We start from the raw sequence: 23,998 nt of genomic DNA, 5'->3' as shown, positions 1-23,998 counted from the left end.
GCTCATTAGTCATAAGTTCAAGCCTGACAAGCAAAGCCCGCATGTTCAGAAATTAATATAAAATTCATCGTGACTCAGATTGATAAACCAATTTCACCAATGTGCACAGAAACCATTTCTGCATCTTTTAAAGTCAAGATAAATTTTCTGAATCCGAATTCAGTGGTTTTCAAAAAATGTCCATCCCTATGTCATTTTAGGAAATCTTACTCCTCTACTCTGATATAAGAAGCCTCACTTCTTTATTCACTAAATTTAACTCTTTAAATTTAATTATCTCAACGGGAATTAAAAATCCATTACTTGTGTGACCCTCAATGGTTCAGGGATACAGCTAGCCGTGGGCTCACAACTCCTTGTGACTCGGAACAACAATTTCCGACTTGCCCATCGAATCATGGTAAGAGCGCCTAGCAACATCGCCCCATGATTCCCTAGGTATCACTGATAGTGCCTGCAAGAACCAATAGATTTTGGTTAGCGTACAGTACGATCCCTTCATCCATATATCCCGATCGAATCAACAACTATTGGTAAATCGAGAGTCGTTCGAGATTCGATAACTATGCAATGCATCTTGAAGATCAAATAGTGACATCGCATGCGCTACTAAGAAATCATTTCTTAAAACACATCATGTACTCTGGCCCGAGATTCGTCACACTAATATCTCCTCAGATTGCATAGGATATCCACACTAGCAAGTATGTGGTGAATCCTTGACAACAAAGCATCGACTTCTATATGTGTCGTAACTGTACCCAATCCCGACACCTGATGACCCCAATAGAGTCGGTAAACGAGTCAAAGTACAGTACTAGCATATAGAGTCTCAATGATGTTTCAAGTAGTAAGGACTAATAGTGTACAACCAAAACCACGGACTTTATCCACTCGATAAGTGATAACCACTTGGAAAGTCCGGATAGGGTAGTTCGATCATTCATCGTATGAATATCCATTTGCATGCTTTGAACATCTCTATGTTCCATACCAATGAAACGTGGTACTCGGCATCGCAAATGCTAGTCTCAATCTCGAGCGATCCTTATCCTTATTAACGGACGGCTCAATCGACTAGGAACTGTTTAGAATATACAGTGACTATAAGATGTGTTTCATGATAGCCATCCCCATGTGCCACCACATCTTACATACACTATAGTATATTCAAGGTCTTCATCTAAACATCTTATAGTATGTCACAACATAATAATATGATAAAAGATAAAGTAAACGTCATTATAAAAATGTAAATTATATTAAACAAAAGATTGTTTATACATAGAGTCATAAAAGCCCTTAGACACAAGTTGGCTCACCGGGCACCCACTCTTTCATAATCAAACTCAATTTGTTAATAGAATTTTAGGAAATGTGTTGCGTACTATAATAAGATTGTATATAACATGTTTTTCCAATAAATTTCTTATTCTTTTAATTTTTTTTTAAAAAACAAGACTTATGTAATTAAGACAGAAAGAATATTTTTTTATATCATGATTATTATTTTTCACTACATATATGAACCACATTCAACAATATCAAAAAGATCTACTTTAATTCCACGTAGATACAAACAATTTATCATAAAAAATTATAATCGAGATACCTTGGGAAAAACAATTATATCCATACCTAAAAGAGAATGACATCCACATAAATAATTATATTAACTTATATATTTATCGTAGGAGTTAGATGTAGAAACAGACATAGATAGATATTGACTTTTTTTAACTTATAATTTTTTATACTCAAGTTGTGAGTAAAATAATAAAAACAAAGCATCACGTTCTTTTCTTCTATTAGTTATCTCAAATCCCAAAAAGAAAAAACGCGGAGTATATTACGCGTTTCCATTCCTTCATTCAGTATATATCTTCTTCTTCTTCAATAAAATAAAAATAAAAATAAAAATAAAAATAAATCATCAACAGACAACAATGGAGATAGTGGAGCAAGCCAAGCAATTCGTGGCGGAGAAGGTTGCCAACATGCCAAAGCCAGAGGCGGCCATTACCGACGTGGATCTCAAGGGATTCGGCTTCGACGGGATAACGTACCTGGCCAAGATCGCCGTCTCCAACCCCTACGCCGTCCCCATCCCCATCGGAGAGATCGCCTACAAGGTCAAGAGCTCCGGCAGAGGCATCGCTTCGGGATCCATCCCGGATCCTGGATCCCTCAAGGCCAACGACAAGACGATGCTGGATGTCACCATCAAGGTGCCGCACAGCGTGCTGATTAGCCTGATTCGGGACATTGGGGCCGATTGGGACATCGATTACGAGCTGGAGTTAGGGCTCATTATCGATATTCCCGTGTTTGGGAATATCACCATCCCGATGTCGTATAAAGGTGAGATGAAGCTTCCCACCATTTCCGACTTGTTTAGGGGAAATCAGCCGGCGGAGATGGCGGCGGAACCGGTCGTTCCTTGATCACTGCGACTCATTACTATGTTTTTAGTTTCTTCTTATGTTTTAATATTTGAAGTTTTTATTATAATCTCAGTTTTACTTTACGAATTCAGTTATTTTTAACCCGTGCAATTTATTTTAAACATTTGTTATTTAGGGCATCCACATTGGTGTTGATTAATCCCCATTATTCCATCTCCACCTCCTCAAAAAAAACGTGGTATCCACATGACACGTACCTACATTGATGCATGAACATTAATTGGTGTTATTAATCACCAAATAATGCATCAATGTAGATGCTCTTAGTCGATAATATCCCAAACGTATAGCTGAAAATAGAGATTTCTTAATTCTTATTACATGTGTGCTTCACAAAAAAATAGAAACATTACTTGTATTGATAAATTTTCGCTATTCTTAGATGGAGAGATGATAAAGAGGAATTAGCCAAAAATGATATTAGGGAAACAGAAACAACTCGAAATTGGGTCATTTAGCCACGGTTTTAAAAAATCGTGGCTAAACCGTGGCTAAATTTTAAAAAACGTATCTACATAACCACGGTTTTGAAAAAACCGTGGCTAAATGACCCAATTTCGAGTTGTTGTTTTCCTAATATTTTAGCCACGGTTTTGTCACAGTTTTCAAATCTGTGAGTAAATATTTAAAAACCGTGGTTAAATTAGCCACGATTTTAAAAAACCGTGGTTAAGTAGCCACGGTTTTTCATAACCGTGAAAAACCGTGGGTAAAATAACCACGGTTTTAAACAGCCACGGTTTTTTTAAACCGTGAATAAATTTAGCCACTATTTTTCAAAAACCGTGGGTTAAATAACCACGGTTTATAAAACCGTGGCTAAATAGCCACGGTTTTTAAAATCGTGGTTAAAGTTAACCACGGTTTTATTAAAACCGTGGTTAAATGTTTTAATAAAACCGTGGTTAATTAACATTTAAAATATGATTTTTTGTGAAACATTTTTTTAAATCTTCTGTTGAATTTTTTTGTGTCATTCTGTTAGGGGTGTTCATCGGTCGGTTCGGTTTAATTTGTCTAATTTCGGTTCGATTTTTGGTTTATAAAAAATGTAATCCGAAGTCAAACCGTTCTACTTCGGTTCGGTTTTTGTACTATAATGGACCGGTTTATACGGTTCGGTTTTATCGGTTTGATCATTAATAATACATAACATAATAAAAAACATAAATTTCATTCAACATCTAATTTAAATACCCTAACGCACAACTTAAAGTTATAGTCATAGAGTGAATAAAAAAAACAAACAATATAAGCATCCAACCACAATCTTATAATGTTTTAAAAAAACAAAAAAAATTTTGTTATGATTATTCCGATTTTGATAGAATTATTAAAATTAATAATATAAATACATTGTAAAATATAATAGGTTTTTTTACATGATTTCTTAGTAAAAAAATTTAAAAATAAAGTTTAAATGACTTACATAAACAACAATCAACTAAAAATTACATAAACAACAATCAATTAATCAACTATAAATTACATAAACAACAACAATAAATACATAAACCAAAATAAATTAAAAATTATTCAAAATGATTATTCATTCACTAAATATCATCTTATAACATATATAATGTAAATATAAAATATAAATAAAATTATTAATCTAATTCAATTTCGGATTTTGCGATCGGTTCCGTTTTGATATATATAATCCAAACCACACCAAATAAACTTCGTTTTTAATATTTATATCTGAATTACAAAATACGGTTTTTGGTTCGGTTCGGTCTTTGATTTTTTCAGTTTGGATTTCCGATTTTTCGGTTTAATCCAAAATATGAACACCCTTACATTCTGTGTCATCATAAAAATTTAAATTTAATAAATGAATCTAGTATTTTCATCTTTTTAAATACAAAATTTGAATTTATTGTTATCTCGGAACTGCTTTTCATATTTTTAAAAGCCAAAATTTGAATTTATTGTTATCTCGTAATGTTTTTCTGTATTAATGACCAATTATATTTTTCACACATAAATTATTCGTTATTTTTCTATAATTGAGTTTTTTTGCTTTTAGTAATGAGTTTTAAGCGGGGAAAAAGCGAGCTTTCTTTTTTAGCAGATTTTTTTGCATATATATATATATATATATTTAAATAATAATGTAAAAAAAATAAAGGAGTTATGATTTGAAGTTTTTTTAAATGTGTACAGTGCAAAAATAAATATTATATTGAAATTATTATTTTTAAGTAGACTTCACAAAAATCAAAGACGCAAGCATTTGATAAATTTATTTCAAATTAGTAATTGATATTATAAAGGTTTATTAATAATTTAATAGATATAATAAAAATAATTAAATTATTTATTTTTTTAGTTTTTTAATGTTTATTGATAATTTTTTTTTGAATAGACATCTCATAATTTATAAGATTTTATTTGGGTAGTTGCACAAAAATCGAAGAGATAAAAAATGAGATATTTTGAAATTACCCAATAAAGATGAGAGAAAAAAATCACTTTTTTTAATTCGTATTAATTTGTTATTTTTTTTCAAATATTTAATGTTGTATATGTCAAGATATACTTGATTATTTTTTTATTATTAAATTCTATTGACATTTTTTTACCCAAGAATATATTCATTCTTATGTACTCATATTAAATCATGGAATTTGAATTTAACATTCAATTTAAGGGAAACTATCAAGCTAATATGCGTTGAGAAATTCATGGTCTTTGCTTTTAATCATGTTGAATGTTTAGCCACTATTCTATAAAACGTTCATATTTTGATCAGGGTTGTTATTAAAACCTTGGCTAAGCTATAAATGAAATTTCATTACACTCATTTCATTATCTCTAATCAGACTAATTTCTCCTCCTCTTATTTATCTAAATTTATTTACTTTGGTTTTAAAAATTAAGAAAATCTACGCACGAAAATTATTGTTCAATAATTTTTAATCTACTTTGTATTACATTTATTTTGGAAAAAAAAAAATATTTGTCAATATATATGTCAAAGGTATTTTATTTACACTGTTTTTTTTTTTTTTTTACCGAAAGTCTGCTTTTTTTTAATTTGTTTTGTTAATTAAAAATATTTCAGATATGTTACATTTAAATTTTTATATAATTCCAACGTCAATTGTTGTATTATAATATATTATGCATAAAAAAGTACATTAATCAGTATAAATTATTAATTTCCGCAACTGGATCGAACGTGCACATTATTTTTTAGAATAAAAAATATTTATTTAAAAATATGGGTAAAATAACAACCATGTTGAAAAATACATTATTATTATTATGTTGAATATTGAATATTGAATCTTGAATGTTGAATATTGAGTTGTAAAATGTGGAAAATTAGTGTGTGATGATGTAGATGATGATGTTTTAATTTTTAGACTAATCTCAAATGTGGATCTATAAATAGATCTTCATTTGTGATAAAAAAAATACAACTGAGTTGAGAGAAAAATATTATAAAGTGTAGAGTTTGATATATTTTGAGTTTTGGAGTTTTTACTTTTTACCATAAATTTTTACTTTTTCACAACACGTTATCAGCACGATCGCTCGAAGGTTCTCTATAATTTTCGACGCTCCAAAATACAAGAATAAGTCAAAAATATTCAACAAGTAAGAATATTCATTTTTATTATTTATATATTTTTATTGTGTATATATTAATATATAATATCATGTTATGATTATAAAAAAATAAGTTTTTTTCAAAAACTTGTTATAAATCCTGGGAGGATGTTAAGACAACATCCCACACTCCCGGTAAGGGATACGACAAGTATAAAAGCCTCTAAGGTTTTTAAACATTATAATCATATTTGTATAATTTCATGTTATTATATAAAAGGCTATCTATGACACCGATCTTATAATAATGTGATATGATATACTATACCTGACTTTATACCAACTATATTAGTATAATTTCACAATATTATATAAAAGATTGTCTACGACAACGATCTTATAATAATGTGATATGATATACTGTACGTGACTTTATACTAACTATATTAGTATAATTTCACAATATTATATAAAAGGTTGTCTACGACACCGACCTTATAATAATGTGATATGATCTACATAATTATTTAATTATGATTATCATTATATGCATTGCATCATTATCACAAATTTTTATTCAACACATACTCGATTTTTTCTTACCCCCAACGGTCACAAACGGTCATAAACGGCTAGTTTTTTGCCTATAAATATGATCATTCAAACTCATTTTCAATCACACCAAAACTCACTCATTTTCTAAATTATTTCTCCTCGGTTTATTCGAAGATGAAGATGATGACATTTATAAGGCTATTTTTCATAACGATTATGATCATCATGCTCACGAGTCTTGTACTCACCAACGATTTTCCACCACATATTTTTTCTCTATTTGTACACGCACTTGTAATCTACGTTCTTCCATTATTTTGTATTGTCATATTAATGGAAATTAACTAATAAAATGCATTGTTATTTTTCTAGTACCACCATGTCAAATTTGGCAAAGATTGAATTCGTTGCGCTCGATATCACCGGAAATAATTACATGCCATGGACTCTCGATGTAGAAATGCATCTTGAGCCATTGGGTCTAAGTGATACCATCAAAGAAAATAATATATCATCCTCACAAAAAAAGGCAAAGTCTATGATTTTCTTACGCAGACATCGTGATGAAGGATTGAAATGTGAGTATCTCACAGAAAAAGACCCAATGATTTTATGAAAAGGGCTGAAAGAAAGATTTGAGCATATAAGGGAAGTTATACTCCCGACCGCCCGTGATGAATGAAATACGTTAAGATTCCAAGACTTTAAAAAAGTCAGTGATTATAATTCTGCGATGTATCGAATAGTCTCTCAATTGAAATTCTGTGGACTTGAAGTCACATAGATGGAGATGCTTGAGAAAACATTTTCAACTTTTCACGCATCAAATATAACTCTACAAAAATAGTATAGAGTGCGTGAATTTTCGAGATATTCCGAACTAATCGCATGTCTTCTTGTGGCGGAAAAGAACAACGAATTGTTAGTGAGAAATCATCAATCCCGACACACTGGATCAACGGCATTTCCAGAAGCAAATGTCGTAATTAAAAATGAAAACCAAAATCAAAGGCATAGACCAGATTTTGGTCGTGGACGAGGTCGAGGACGTGGGCGTGGACGTGGACATGGACGTAAAAATGATCGCGGTCGTGGTCGCGGCCGTGGATATGAAAATAATCGAGATAGTTACTTTAATAACTCATCTCAAAAGAACGTCACGAACCACCCACCAAAAAGGCAGCATGAAAATACGAGTGAAAATGAAAATCACTCAAAAAGATCTGAGAGTGTTTGTTATAGATGTGGCACTCCAAGACATTGGTCACATATTTGTCGAACCCCTGAGCATCTTTGTAAGCTCTATAAAGAATCGATAAAGGGAAAAGGAAAAGAGACCAATTTTGTTGAAAATAGTGACCATTTAATTGGTTCAACTAGTTTCAATGCTGCAGATTTCATCAATGATTTCGAAGACATTGATTAAAAGATTGGTGAGACTAGATTGTAACAAATTTGTATTTTTCATGCATTCTTGTATTATAAAGCATGTTACATTTTGCATTTGTATTGTACTTATATTTTCTTTATTGCATTTTTGTGAAGTTTGATATGGAAAATGCTATGAGCAAACATAGAAATAATATCATGAAAATTTGCATACCGGATAGTGGTACCACGCACACTATTATGTGAGATGAAATATATTTCTTGGAAATAAAACCAACAAAAACAATGGTGAATACAATATCAGGTCCTGTAGACTTGATTGAGGGTTGTGGAAAAGCACATTTTTTGTTACCTAATGATACAAAATTTTTGATAAATGATGCTTTGTATTCACCAGAATTGAAAAGAAATTTGTTGAGTTTTAATGACATATATTCTCATGGATATGATACTGAGACGATAACTGATGGAAATCAGAAATATATGTGTCTTACCACATATAAATCAGGAAAGAAATATGTGGTTGAAAAATTATCAATGCTCACTACTGGATTGCATTATACACATATAAAGCCAATCGAATCAAATATGGTGGTTAATAGTTCTTCCATATTAACCAATTGACATGATCGATTGGGACATCCTGGTTCAATAATGATGCGAAGAATTATTGAAAATACGCATGGTCATCCATTGAAAGACCAGAAGATCTTTCAGAATAATAAGTTTCAATGTAAAGCATGTTCTCTTGAAAAACTTATTATAAGACCATCGCCAGCTAAAATCCAAAAAGAATCACCCATATTTCTTGAACGTATTCAGGGTGATATTTGTGGGCCAATTTATCCATCATGTGGACCATTTCGATATTTTAGGATCGACACTTGATTCATTCACTATATTAAAACTTGACACTCGTACGCTTGCGAGAAATTTTTACAACAAGTTTTTGGCGCCGTTTAGTCTTGTTACCAATTAGTCTAGATTTTAATTTAGAGTTTTTTATTTTATTTTAAGTTACTTATTAATTTCTTCTTATTTTTAATTGCAGTCTATGCGACGATCTCAAAGTGCGAATTCTCTACTGTTTGATCCGGAGATCGAGGGCACTGCACGTGCTTTAAGAAGAATTAGAAGAGAAGAATTAAGGAACATGGCTGAAGAAGAAGCACAACAAGCTCCTCTGGTGCCAATTAGAGACCACTTCAGACCGACGATCCATGCTCACTATTCTGGAATCGCTCGAGGGACCATTAACGCCAACAATTTTGAACTGAAGCCGGCGTTAATCAACATGGTGCAATCAAACAAATTCAATGGAAGCACTACAGCTGATCCTCACCTGCACCTACGGACCTTCTTAGAAATAACCGATACGGTAAAAATAAATGGTGTGTTTGAGGATAATATTCGCTTACGCTTGTTTCCGTTTTCTCTCAGGGATCAAGCCAGAAGTTGGTTGCAATCGCTGCCGCTAGGAAGCATCACTACTTGGGAGGGGATGGCAGAAAAATTTCTTGCGAAATATTTTTCACCTGCCAAATCCACCCAACTGAAGATAGAAATCAGCACATTTAGGCAGATGGATTCTGAACAGCTATACGAGGCGTGGGAAAGGTACAAAGAATTACTTAGACGTTGTCCTAACCACAATTTTGCAGATTTGGAACAGATCGAGTGGTTTTACAACGGACTAAATGCGCCTACAAGGATGAATGTGGATTCTGCGGCTGGAGGTACTATTTTTGCAAAGGACCACGTACAGGCCTACGAGATGCTGGAACAGATGACGGTCAATAGCTTTCAATGGCCATCTGAGCATATGGGAGTAAAGAAGCCAGCTGGAGTGTATGCAGTGGATCCTCTCACATCCATCACCACTCAATTATCTTCACTAACTACACAGGTAGCTTCTTTGAATAAGATTAATGTTGCAGATTCAACTGGAGTTGAAGGATCACATACCCCAGAGAAAGTTAATTATATCAATCCTAATGGCTACTGAGGTTATGGAGCTTACAGAGGTAATCCTGTTCCTAATACTTATCACCCTAGTTTGCGGAATAATGAAAATTTTTCATATGCTAACAATACAAATAAGGGTGATGGTAAGCCTTCTTTGGAGGACGTTGTTAGTACCTTTGTGCAGGAATCAGGTAAGAGGATGACGAGAACTGAGTCTCGCCTTGACAGCTTGGAGACGCACATGGCCAACATGGGTGCTGTATTGCAATCCATGTAGACTAGCATTGGGCAGTTGGCAAACGCACTGAAAGATAATAATCGCGGCCAATTCCCAAGCAATACTGAGTTGAATCCCATAGAACAATGTAAGGCCATCGAGTTGAGTAGTGGCAAAGAAGTTGGAGTCCAAATCCCTATTGTTGCGGAGAAGAAATTTGAGGAAAAAGTCGAGGAGAAAGAGAAGGATCCTGAACCTGACTCGAAACCGATGTACAAGCCTCCACTCCCCTACCCACAGAGGTTCAAGAAGAAAGCTTTAGATGAGCAGTTCTCCAAATTCTTGGAGATTTTTAAGAAACTTCATATCAACATTTCTTTTGCTGATGCTTTGGAGCAAATGCCGAATTATGCTAAATTCTTGAAGGAAGTGATGTCAAAGAAGCGGAAGTTGGAAGAGTTTGAGACGGTGAATTTGACTGAGGAGTGCAGTGTTATCCTGCAAAAGAAGCTACCACAAAAATTAAAGAACCCAGGGAGTTTTACGATTCCTTGCATTATTGGTTCTTCTAATTTTAATAAAGCACTTTGTGATTTAGGAGCTAGCATTAATTTAATGCATTTATCTGTTTTCAGGAGCTTAGGACTTGGCAAGGTGAAGCCCACAACAATCATGTTGCAGCTAGCTGATAGATCTATCACATATCCGCTTGGAATCATAGAGGATGTTCTGGTAAAAATAGATAAATTTATTTTTCCTGCGGATTTTGTAGTGTTAGATATGGAGAAGGACGAAAATTTGCCATTGATTTTGGGGCGACCATTCTTGGCTACTGCTGATGCCAAGATAGAGGTTAGAAAAGGTGTGTTGACGATGAGTGTAGACGGTGAGAAAGTTACTTTTAATGTGTTCAAGGAAGCTGAAAATCCATCCACGAAGAAGGTGTTCCTCATTGAACAATCAAAGAAGATGGAGAGCTGCTATGAAGTCGAGAGAAAAGTAGAATTGCGAAGAGAGAATGATCCGAAGGTTCCAAAGAAGAAGAAGAAAAACAAATCAAAGTTTAAGAGGATCGTTGAGTATGTTTGGAGGGTAAAGGAAAAGGGAAAATCCTCCAACAAGACTGAACCGAGCTTGAACCAGAGTATAGCGGGCTATGGACCATAAACTAAGCGCTTCTTAGGAGGCAACCCAAGCTTTTTTTTTTATTTATTTGCTTTATTTTTATTTGTTAATTTTAGTTGTTTTTGTTTTTTTTTATCATGAGAAAACTAGACATCAATAATGATTTTGAATTGTGTAGGTGAAAAAGTTTAGGAGCCAACCCTAATGAAGAGTTTTGAGTGATTAAGATGGTGCCGAGTACTGACGCTCGGTGCCCAAGGTATGTGTCCTTGTTTTGATTTACTACTGTACATTGAGGACAATGCACAATTTAAGTTTGGAGGGGATGTGTGAAATTTGAAAATTTTCATGAGTTATGTTGAGTTGAAGACATAATATGTAATTGTGATTTGCCTATGATGAAAATAATTTTTTGTGCTGAAAAGTTCATGTTAGCGCTATTTAATCTTGAGTTCTCACTTACATGCACGAATGCCATGATTTTCGATACCCCTAGTAATTAGAGAAATTATGTGGATTAGAGGATTTGATTCTTAACTCTTGTGATTTTTACTTGAAACTGAGGTAGATTTTTAAGAGCACAGAAGTGATTTAGGCATTTTTGAATTCGTTGAGCCTTTTTAGCCATTATTCATTTGTTAGTCATATAAATCATGAAAAATCCTAAACAAATTGAGTAGCTAAAAAGTTCAAAGAAAAGTAATGGCGGAGAAAGTAAGGTGAGGGAGGCCTTGAAAAGAAAAAAAAAATGGATTGAAATTCTAGTCCAAATACAAGGCAAAGAGATGGAGATGTATGGAGTAGAAGAAAGCCAAGACTAATGTCTGGCAATGCAAATAAAAAATTTTAGCTACTCATAATCCTGCACAAATTGAAAAATATACATTCCCTTTTCTTGAATCCCGAGTCTTTGATCACCATTGATACATATCTGGACACAGATCTCCTGCTGATTATACTTGAGCCTAAAAGTTCACCGAAAAAGTCCTTTTGATCTATGTAAATAAAATTTGAACTTGGCTGATAGTATTTTGAAACTTGAGGGTTGAGTTAATGAATTTATGAAGCTTACGGATTGCATGATTTTATCGAAAGTTTGGTGGGTAGATGAGATTGGCGAAATCACACACACACGAGAACTCTTGAGAAAATTAGCCTACATGTTTATTTAATCTTGGAATGTAAAAATTCGGAGGTCGACTATATTGCTCATTATTGTTTTGCTCGGAACTAGCAAAAGTCTAAGTTTGGGGGAATTTGATAAGTGCATTTTATGCACTTAATTTATATATGATTTGGCTTGGCTTTTGTGATGTATCGAGTGGATATTATGCGTATTTGTTGTTATTTTTGTGAGTTGCAAGGATTTGGAGAAAAATAGCAAGAAGAAGTGGAAGGATGCATTATGGAGTATCAACTTCAGAAAATTACTGGGAATTATTAACAAATCAAAATCCAATCTCGACCGTTCATAATAAATTTTAGGATGTTTTGAAGCTGCTGTCAAAATTTCAGCTCAATCCGACGGTTAGTTTGGGAGATATGATTTTCTGAAAATTGTTGCGCGTTGCAGAATTGGACATGCGAGAGCAGGGCGCGCCCGCGCCGCTTTTAGGCGCGCCCGCTCCATCCCTGGACGTGAAAAGAAGTGTAAATTCGAGGCTCAGGCGTGCCCTTGCCACTCTATTGCGCGCCCGCGCCACTTTGTGCGATAAATTGGCAGATTTTTGCAACTTTAAAACTCTCGATTTGTCGGGCTTTCTTTGACGGGCTTCGAGGACATATAAAAGATATTTCAACACAACATAAAAGGGGGAGAGCCGCCTGACAACACAACACAAATTGAGAGAGCTTGATCGTGACAATTGGAGAAGAAAAATTTGTGCATCAACGTGAAGAATTTGAAGAACAAATGAGAAGATCGTCGACCGGACATGACGTCGAATATTCGGATTTGTTTTTCTTTCTTTCTAATTTGTTATCATTGAATTGATGTCTAGACTTTTGAATATGACTGGTGTTTATCTATTTTTTGATCATGAACTAAATTTTCATAGTCTAGGGGTTTGGTGTAGCCTGGTTGAGATGCTTTTACGAATTGTTAATTTTATTGGATTGAATTCTCCTAAATTAATTGTTTTTCTAGCTTTGATTGTTTTTCCAATTACTTGATCGCTAATTAAATTGTTATACTTATTTGAAATCATTGCTCGGGAGAGGGGATTTTGAATAGGATCATTAGAAATTACACTGTTAATTGTTTATATAGCTCGGGAGAGTGTATAACGTTAACGGAGCTTTAGGAAGAACATCGTTTTACACATATCACTAAGACTAGATTTTTAATAGGGATATTGGAATTGAATCTTAGTTGATACACATTATTTGTTGCTCGGGAGAGGGAAATAATATAATTAAGTGTTCTTGACTATTAATTGAATGGAATTCATGAAAATAATTTAATTAGGAGTAGTTGTTGTCGAAACCAGGTGAAATCAAAACCTCTAGACCATTTTTCTCTCAGTAATATTATTCGGAAGTTGTGTGTGAGTTTTTCTAAAAGTTCTGAATTTTATTTTAAGTTGAAATCATAACTCTTTGTTTGATTTTCTAGATAAAGTTTAGACTATTTTAATTACAAGCACTGATTATTTTCAATTTACTCCCTGTGGGATCGACACTTGATTCATTCACTATATTAAAACTTTACACTCGTACGCTTGCGAACAATTTTTACAACATGTGGTATTTTTGCTTATGTCTTGATTGACACTGGTGTATCACACTCATTTATTTCGGCACGATTTGCTAAGAGGCATAGTCCACCCTATATTCCATTAGACGTATTGCTAGTTGTTTCGAATCCTATGGGTCAAGAGGTTTTGGCTAAGCGTCTAGTTATGGGTTGCATTCTGGATTTCGAGGGACATCAGCTTAGTGCTAACCTGATGGTTTTAGCCATGGAGGATTTCGATTGTATCATTTGTATAGATCTTCTGACTACCTATAGAGAGATAGTGGATTGCTATCAGAGGTTTGTGAAGTTTTGTCCGGAGGATGGAGATACGTGGTATTTCTATGGTGAGGGAGTGCGACCCCCGATGCCAGTGGTTTCTGCTCTGAAAACCCGGCGTGCTTTAGTGTCTGGCAGGGAAGGCTACCTTATTTACGCCATCGATGCATCCATGGAGGGACCAGACATCCAGGAGTTACCAGTGGTCCATGATTTTCCCGATGTGTTTCCAGACGAGATTCCAAGCTTACCACCAGTGAGAGATATCGAGTTTGGCATTGAGTTATTGCCAGTGACAGCACCGATTTCCAGAGCTCCTTACTGATTAGCTCTTTAGGAGATGAAGGAATTGCAGAAGCAACTTCAAGATCTTCTTGATAAGGGCTATATTCGGCCGAGTGTTTAGGCTTGGGGAGCCCCAGTCCTTTTTGTTAAGATAAAATATGGGTCGATGCGTCTTTGCATAGACTATTGACAGCTTAATCAAGCAACGAAGATGAATAAGTATCCTCTTCCGTGGATAGATGATCTGTTCGATCAGTTACATGGTACTTCTGTTTACTCAAAGATTGATCTGCGGTCGGGATATCATCAGTTGAGGTTTAGAGAGGAGGATATCTCTAAGACAACATTTCGTACGCGGTATGGTCATTACGAGTTCTTAGTGATGCCGTTTGGTTTGACAAACGCTCCAGCAGTCTTCATGGACTTGATGGACAGAGTATTTCACGACTTTCTGGATAAGTTCGTGGTGGTGTTCACCGACGATATCCTTGTGTATTCCCGCAGTGTGGACGAGCACGTTTTCCATCTTCGTACAGTATTGCAGATACTGAGAGAGAGGCAGTTGTACGCTAAGTTGAGCAAGTGTGACTTCTAGATTGACCGAGTTGTTTTCCTTGGTCATGTGATTTTACGAGATGGTGTTTCCGTTGATCCTAGTAAGACGGAAGCCATTTTGTATTGGTCGCGTCCTACGACAGTTTTAGAGATTCGTAGTTTTCTTGGGATGGCAGGCTACTACCGGAGATTCTTAGAGAACTTTTCCCAAATTCCTAAGCCTTTGACTCAGCTTACGAGGAAGGATGTGCCTTTTGTTTGTACGTCGGAGTGCGAGGAGAGTTTTCACGAGTTGCGACTCCGTCTGACTACAACTCCAGTGTTGGCTCTACCGTCTGTATCAGGATGCTTTGTAGTTCACACCGATGCTTCTCTCTAGGGTTTGGTATGTGTGTTATCTCAGAGAGGTCATGTAATTGCCCATGCCTCTAGGCAATTGAAGATTCACGAGGAGAACTATCACTTACATGATTTGGAGCTTGCGGCCATTGTCTTTGCTCTTAAGATATGACGTCATTATTTGTACGATGAGAAGTTTGAGATCTTTACTGACCATAAGAGTTTGAAATATTTGTTCACTCAGGCTGAGTTGAAAATGAGGCAGCGTCGTTGGATGGATTTGTTGAAGGACTACGATTGTGAGATCAAGTACCATCCAAGTTCTTCTAATCCAGTTGCGGATGCTCTTAGCCGCAAAGTGTATGTCAGTTCGCTTCGTACCAGCTCGATTGCACGAGTGGTAGAGGAGTGTTGTTCCTTGGGTTTCACTTTTTGACACAAGAAGGAACAGCAGGGAGTTCACGTTTCGTCAGTGCTTGCCAAACCAGCCTTGTATACTCGTATACGTGAGTTGCAGGCCGTTGATCTGAAGACGCAGAAGTTAGCTCGTTTGGCTCAGGATGGGAATACTTCTGGTTTTCATTTGCAAAATGATGGTCTGCTGTGTCTCTCTGGACGTGTGGTAGTTCCTGATGATTCCACACTTCGAGAGGAGATTCTGTCATAGGCTCACCGTAGTATATTTTCTGTACATCCAGGCAGCATGAAAATGTTCAAGGATCTACGTATGAGGTTTTGGTGGAAAGGGATGAAGCGCAGTGTTTATCAGTTTGTGTCACGATGCCTTGTTTGTCAGTAGGTCAAGGCAGAATTTCGATGACCCAGTGGATTGCTCCAGGGTTTAGAGATTCCTGAGTGGAAGTGAGAGCATGTGATGATGGATTTTGTCACCCACTTGCCGATGTCTTCCAGGAACTGCGATGCTATTTGGGTTGTTGTTGATCGATTGTCGAAGTCCGCACATTTCTTACCATACAATCGGGATTTTACTTTCGATCGGATGGCATGTCTATACGTGCAGGAGGTTGTTCGTCTACATGAAATTCCGTTGAATATTTTCAGCGACAGAGATCCGAGGTTTGCCTCTAGGTTTTGGGGTAGCTTCCAGCGAGCTCTTGGCACTACTCTGATTTTGAGTACAGCTTACCACCTGGAGATCGACGGGCAGAGTGAGAGGACTATTCGTACCCTCGAGGATATGCTTCGAGCTACAGTCATGGACTTTGGTCCAGCGTGGTATGACCACTTGGCGTTGGTGGAGTTTGCTTATAACAACAGTTACCAAAACAACATTGGCATGGCACCATTCGAGGCCTTATATGGACGCCGCTGTCGTACGCCTTTGTTTTGGGACGAAGTTGGCAAACGTCAAGTCGAAGGTCCACAGATAATTCAGCAGATGACCGATGCAGTGGAGATGATCCGTATAAGGATTAAGGCAGCCCAAGATTGATAGGTTAGCTACGCTAACACTCACCGCAGACCGTTACATTTTGAGGTAGGGGAACATGTGTTCCTGTGAGTGTCACCTTTTCGGAAGGTGATGAGATTTGGACTCAAGGTCAAGTTGTCGCCGAGATTTATTGGTCCGTTCGAGATTCTTGAGAAGTTTTGAGATGTGGCTTATCGTTTAGCTTTACCACCATATCTTTCCAGTATCCATGATGTGTTTCACGTGTCCTTGTTGAGGCAGTACGTGGCGGATGAGTCACACATCTTGCATCCGACTGAGGTGCAATTGGATCAGGATTTGTCCTACGTGGAGAGACCTATCAGGATTCTTAACTGAAAGGACAAGGTACTTCGCAACAAGAGAATACCTCTAGTGATGGTGCAGTGGCAGTGTAGAGGAACTGAAGAAGCAACTTGGGAGCTGGAGAGCCGGATGCGAGCTGAGCATCCACAGTCGTTTTGATGTTTTGTATTTTTTTCTTTGTAAGAAAGATTTGTACTTTGTAATGTTCAGTTGTAATAAAGAACATTTGCTTGATTTTTTGTGTTTTCCTCTAGACTTAAATTTCGATGACGAAATTTCTTAAGTGAGAGAGAATGTTGTAGTGACCCTTACCGAGATCACATACTAATCAGAAACTTAAACATGCAATTAACTTAATTAAAACAGTAAGCCAGAATAGACTGCGGAAGCAATAAACATTATACAATCCCAAGGAAAGGAATCTGTAAATACCCAAATATTATTCAACCAAATCGAACAGTGTATAATCCCAACTACAACAAAATAAATCCCTAGGCAAAATCCCAGCTGGCCATCCACTGCCTAATCCCTCCTGGATCCACCCGCCTCATCCAATAGAAAACCTGCCCATGGAATAGGGTGTCCAGATGTACAAAGTACGTGACGTGAGCATAAAACGCTCAGTACGAGAGTATAAGCATGTTGTATCATATAAATGCATGAATGCAAGTGTACCGCCTACTAAAACTAGAGGCCAAAGATCATATAACAAAGACAGACCGGGCCCTGGCATGTAGCACGCTGTGCCGTCGCCTCAGGAGGTGGCTCCTATTCCGAATACCAGTGGATACTCCGGACCCAAATCGATGGAAGTCCATCCACTAACAGGATAGGGTAAGACCCTATAATATTCCAAGGATATAGCTCAAAATTAAATATGCATGCAGCATACAGTCATGTCATAAAATATGCACATAAAATCATGCAAGCACACAATACATGCATACACAGTCAGGATATCTCGAACAGTATTTTCGTACCTCAACTACTAAGCAAGCTCTACCAGCTCTAGGTCCATGCCTATAGTACAAAATTTTAGTGACCCTTACCCGGATCACCTACTAAACAGAACTTAGGCATGCAATTAACTTAATAAAATAGATATCAGAATAAAACTGCGAAAACCATAAATAGTTACAACCCCAAGTAAAGGAATCTGTAATTTATCCAATAATATACAACCAAATCGAATAGTTGTATAAACCCAAAACAACAGTAATAAAACCTAAGTGAAGCTCCAGCTGGCCAACCACTTACTAGCCCCTCCTGGATCCACCCTCCTCGTCCAATCGCAAACCTGCCCCATGGAATAGGGTGTCCAGAAAAATACAGAGTACGAGACATGAGCATAAAACGCTCAGTGCGAGAGTATGAGTATACATGCATGCAAAGTGAACTCCCTATGGACTCGAGGTCAAGGATCAGATAACAAAGACAGACCGGGCCCTGGTATGTAGCACGCTGTGCCGTTGCTTCAGGAGGTGGCTCCCATACCGAGATAACCGTGGATACGCCGAACCCAAATCGATGGAAGTCCAATCCACTAACAGGATAGGGTACAACCCTACTAACAGACATCTCGAAAGAGATACAGCAAGATGCAAATGAATGCAGCATAATATCATGGCATATAAATCATGCAGTCACATAATACATGTATACTCAGTCAGGATATCTCGAATAGTACTTTCGTACCTCAAAATAGTGCAAGCTCTACCAACTCTAGGTCCACGCCTATAGTCTGCTCTACACTGCCAAATGATACTACTATCATTAAAGTGCTCTAAAAGCCTTAACTAAGCTATTGCATACTCCTAAATATTTATAGGAAGCAAAAGCTATACCTTCGTCCGTCGTTAGCCCTTTGATGTCGATGCCTCCAAAACTTGGGCACAACTCCGCTACGACTACTGAACACCTCGCCGACCTCCGGACCAAGCCTAAGAAGACTAGAACAGCTCCAAAAGGACTAGAAAGGAGAGGAGAACTCGGAATTGGCAATTGAAAGTGAAGCCTCGGCCTTCTATTTATAGACAACGATCGGAACTTCCGATCCCTGATCGGAACGTCCGAACCTCGATCGGAACGTCCGATCCTGCCATTGGAGCTTCCGAAGATCCTGATCTGCCACGTGTCAAAATATCACTTGTTGACTCCGGATAGGGGTTATCGGAGCTTCCGGTCCTGATCGGAGCTTCCGATCTTGCCACACGTCAAGCCTGACGTAATACCGATCGGAGCTTCCGATCCTGTTCGGAGCTTCCGATCCTGATCGGAGCTTCCGAACTCTACCCAAGTAATTATGATTAATTCCTTTAATTACTCAATTAGGGTACGGGCTACTACATTCTCCCCCACTTAAGATATTTCGTCCTCGAAATCAGATCTTAAGTACCGAATGCAAATACAGAAATCAACTACATTCTTTATTCAAATCAAACGTTTACAGAGTTTGCAACTGAATACAACTTAAAGAATGAAATCAAAACAACTCAGGATGGTCTTTACGCATCCTGTCCTCAAGCTCCCAAGTAGCTTCCCTAGTGCCTCGGTGCTGCCACTGAACTAAAACCAAAGGAATGACTTTGTTCCGTAAAACCTTATCCTTATAATCCAGGATACGAAGAGGTTTCTCAACATAAGTCAAATCCTTGTCTACCTGAACCTCAGACCGCTGCAGGATATGAGATTCATCTGCCACATACCGTCGCAACAGAGATACGTGGAACACGTCGTGAATACTGGATAGATGCGGTGGCAAAGCTAGTCGATAAGCCAAATCGCCAATGCTCTCCAAGATCTCAAACGGACCGATAAATCTGGGAGACAACTTGCCTTTAAGGCCAAATCTGAGAATCTTGCGGAAAGGTGACACTCTCAGAAACACTTTCTCCCCGACCTCGAACTGCAAAGGCCTACGCTTGATATTAGCATAGCTGGCCTGACGATCCTATGCAGTCTTAATCCATTTCTTGATCTGATCAACAATGTCTATCGCCTGCTGGATAAACTCCGGTCCCTCAGCCTGTCTCTCCCCCACTTCTTCCCAGAAGAGTGGAGTACGACAACGTCGCCCATACAACGCCTCAAAAGGTGCCATCCCAATACTAGTGTGATAGCTGTTGTTGTAAGCGAACTCGATCAACGGCAAATGATCCTGCCAGGCTGAACCAAAATCCATGACGCACGCTCTAAGCATATCCTCTAACGTACGGATAGTGCGCTCTGACTGACCATCAGTCTCCGGATGATAGGCTGTACTCAAACTGAGAGTAGTACCCATCGCACGCTGAACACTCCCCCAGAATCTAGAAGTAAACCTGGGGTCCCGATCGCTGACAATGCTCACAGGCACTCCATGAAGTCGGACGATCTCCTGAATGTACATCCGTGCCATGCGATCTACAGAGTACTCTCGGCTATAGGCAATGAAATGCGCTGACTTGGTGAGTCGGTCCACCACAACCCAGATAGCATCACAGTTCCTCAGGGATACCGGAAAATGGGTCACAAAGTCCATTGTGATAAACTCCCATTTCCATTCAGGAATAGGCAGACTGTGAAGAAATCCTCCAGGTCGTCGGTGCTCTGCTTTGACTTGTTGACACACCAAACATCTCGAAACAAACTGATAAACACTGCGTTTCATTCCCTTCCACAGAAACGAGTACGTAGATCCTTGTACATCTTGTTGCTTCCAGGATGAATACTCAACTTAGTGCGATGTGCCTGAGACAAAATCTCCTCTCGCAACTCTTCATCTTGTGGAATCACAAGCCTACCAGACAAACACAGAAAGCCATCTGACTTATAATGAAATCCAGATGAGCTACCCTCGTTAGCTAGATGAGCTAAACGCTGGGTCCTCGAATCAGACATCTGAGCATCTCGGATCCGCGAATACAAAGCTGGCTCAGATAATATCGCAAACATCTGGATACTCTGCATACCTTTCTTATGCTTGAAGGTATAACCTGAAGTACAATATTCACTGATCGCACTAGACATCGAACAAGTCTGAAGTGCGGATAGTCGCACCTTGCGACTCAAAGCATCAGCGGTGAGATTAGCAGCTCCCGGATGGTACTTAATCTCGCAATCATAGTCCTTAAGCAAATCCATCCAACGTCTCTGCCTCATGTTCAACTCCGCCTGCGTGAACAAATACTTGAGACTCTTATGGTCGGTGAAGATCTCAAATTTCTCGCCATACAGATAATGATGCCAGATCTTCAAAGCGAACACAATGGCTGCTAACTCCAAATCATGGACTGGGTAGTTGTCCTCGTGAAGCTTTAGCTGTCTAGAAGCGTATGCGATCACATGCCCATTTTGAGTCAGGACACAGCCTAACCCCTGAAGAGAAGCATCCGTGTAAAACTACATACCCTCCAGATCCTGACGGTAATGCCAACACCGGCGCAGAAGTCAACCGCCGTCGAAGCTCACGGAAATTCTCCTCGCACTCGGAGGACCACTCGAAATCCACACCCTTGCAGGTAAGCTGCGTCAACGGTCGAGCTAACTGAGAGAAGTTCAGAATGAAGCGACGATAATACCCTGCTAGACCCAAAAAACTACGGATCTCAGCAACCGTCGTCGGACGCGACCAATTAAGTACCGCTTCAATCTTGCTTGGATCAACAGAAATCCCCTCCCTGGATATGATATGGCCAAGAAAGACTACTCTATCCATCCAGAACTCACACTTGCTCAGCTTGGCGTACAACTGCTCATCTCGAAGAGTCTGCAGTACTAACCGCAAGTGAGAAACATGCTCTTCCGTATTACGCGAATACACCAAGATGTCGTCAATGAAGACCACGACAAACTTGTCCAAATACTCCCTGAAGACACGGTTTCATCAAATCCATGAATATAGCCGGCGCATTAGTCAAACCAAATGGCATCACTAGGAACTCGTAATGCCCATAGCGAGTACGGAATGCAGTCTTGGCTACATCCTGATCACGGACTCTCAACTGATGATACCCAGATCTCAAGTCAATCTTGGAGTAAACTGATGTGCCCTGCAGCTGGTCAAACAAGTCATCAATATGAGGCAACGGATACTTGTTCTTCACAGTGACTCGATTCAGCTGCCGATAGTCAATGCACAGCCGCATCGACCCATCCTTCTTCTTTACGAAGAGAACAGGAGCTCCCCAAGGAGACACACTAGGACGAATGTACCCCTTGTCTAAAAGATCCTGTAGCTGATTCTTCAACTCACGCATCTCTGACGGAGCCATACGATATGGTGCTCTAGAAATAGGCGAAGTACCCGGCATCAACTCTATGCCAAACTCGACTTCCCTAGCAGGAGGAAAACCCGGAATCTCATCAGGAAACACATCTAGAAATTCATCCACAACAGGAATGCTCTCTATCCCAATACTCTCAGCGGACAAATCAACTGCATAGATAAGGTAGCCTTCCCCGCCAGACTCTAGAGCTCGACATCCTCTCAAAGCTGATACCAAAGGCATCGGGGGTCGCGCTCCCTTACCATAGAAAAACCAGCTCTCACTCCCCTCCGGATGAAAGCGTACTAATCTCTGATAGCAGTCCACTGAAGCTCGATAGGTAGTCAACACATCTATTCCCAGAATGCAATCAAAGTCGTCCATCGCCAGGACCATGAGATTCGCTAACAGAATGTTCCCTTCGAACTCTAAAGGGCAACCCATCACTAGACGCTTAGCCAAAGCAGATTGGCCCGTCGGAGTAGAAACAGACATCACTACGTCTAGTGCAATGCATGGTAACTTATGCCTCTTAACAAAACGTGCAGAAATGAAGGAATGAGATGCACCAGTGTCAATAAGTACAAGAGCAGGTATACCATAAAGCAGAAATGTACCTGCGATGACTTTCTCATTCTCCTCCACAACCTGATCATGTCTCAGGGCGAACACCTGGCCAGAAGCTCGTGGCCTCAAATGAAACTCCCAGCAGATTGTCCCTGCGACCTCTGCTGAACGGTGGCCTGAGAACCCGATCCTGAACCAGAACCAAAACCACCTCCCCCAGACAATGGACAATCTCTCCGGATATGACCAGTCTCTCCACAACGGAAACAAGCTCCAGAAGCTCTACGGCACTTGTCGGATGGATGGTTCTTCCCACAGTGATCACACTTGTCCTTCTTACCGTAACGGACAACACCTCCAGAACCAGAGGAAGAAGAAGATCCAAACTTCTTGAAAGTTTGGGCACGGGGACCCAAAGAACTAGCAGGTCTCGACTGAGAGAAAGACTTGTTCCGTCGAATGCTATCCTCCGCCTGGTGACAACGGCTCACCAAACCCTCGTAGGACATGTCGTCACCAACCGCCACACAGTCATGGATCTCAGGGTTAAGGCCCTGAAGGAACAGATTATACTTCATCTTTGAGCTATCAGCAATCTCGGGCAATAGGATAGCAGATCAAAGAACCTCTGCTGATACTCATCGATAGACATGGCTCCCTGTCGCAGACTCAGTAGTTAGCCTGCCTTCGACTGACGGAGTGCAGGAGGAAAATACCACTTTTGGAAAGCTGTGCGGAACTCGGCCCAGGTGGCCACTCCTCTCGCCGCAACAAAAGGTGCAGAAGTAAACCTCCACCACCTGCGCGCACGCCCATCCAGAAGATAGCCAAGGGTCTCCACCTTCTGCTCATCGGTGCATTGGAAAGTCTGAAAAGTCGTCTCCATGCGGTCTAACCAGTTCTCCGCATCCTCCGGAGACTCACCTCCAACTAAGGGCTTAGGACCCATAGCTAAGAATC

General features: G+C 38.7%; 1 protein-coding gene and 1 pseudogene across 1 annotated transcript; both read left to right on the top strand.

Annotated features, from left to right (window-relative positions):
• Positions 1-1,864: 1,864 nt before the first annotated feature.
• On the top strand, positions 1,865-2,539 carry LOC140873392 (desiccation protectant protein Lea14 homolog pseudogene; annotated as a pseudogene).
• Positions 2,540-14,957: 12,418 nt separating this feature from the next.
• LOC140873391 (uncharacterized) lies at positions 14,958-16,922 on the top strand. The gene is made up of 4 exons (XM_073276487.1): positions 14,958-15,139; positions 15,233-15,467; positions 15,915-16,091; positions 16,491-16,922. Exons 1-4 carry the CDS (start codon positions 14,958-14,960, stop codon positions 16,920-16,922), a joined length of 1,026 nt encoding a protein of 341 aa, XP_073132588.1.
• Positions 16,923-23,998: the final 7,076 nt, after the last annotated feature.

This window comes from Henckelia pumila, unplaced genomic scaffold, assembly GCF_033568475.1.
Source record: "Henckelia pumila isolate YLH828 unplaced genomic scaffold, ASM3356847v2 CTG_53:::fragment_2:::debris, whole genome shotgun sequence".
Lineage (NCBI taxonomy): Eukaryota > Viridiplantae > Streptophyta > Magnoliopsida > Lamiales > Gesneriaceae > Henckelia > Henckelia pumila.
Note: the sequence above shows the minus strand (reverse complement) of the source record. Positions and strands in the feature narration are given on the sequence as shown.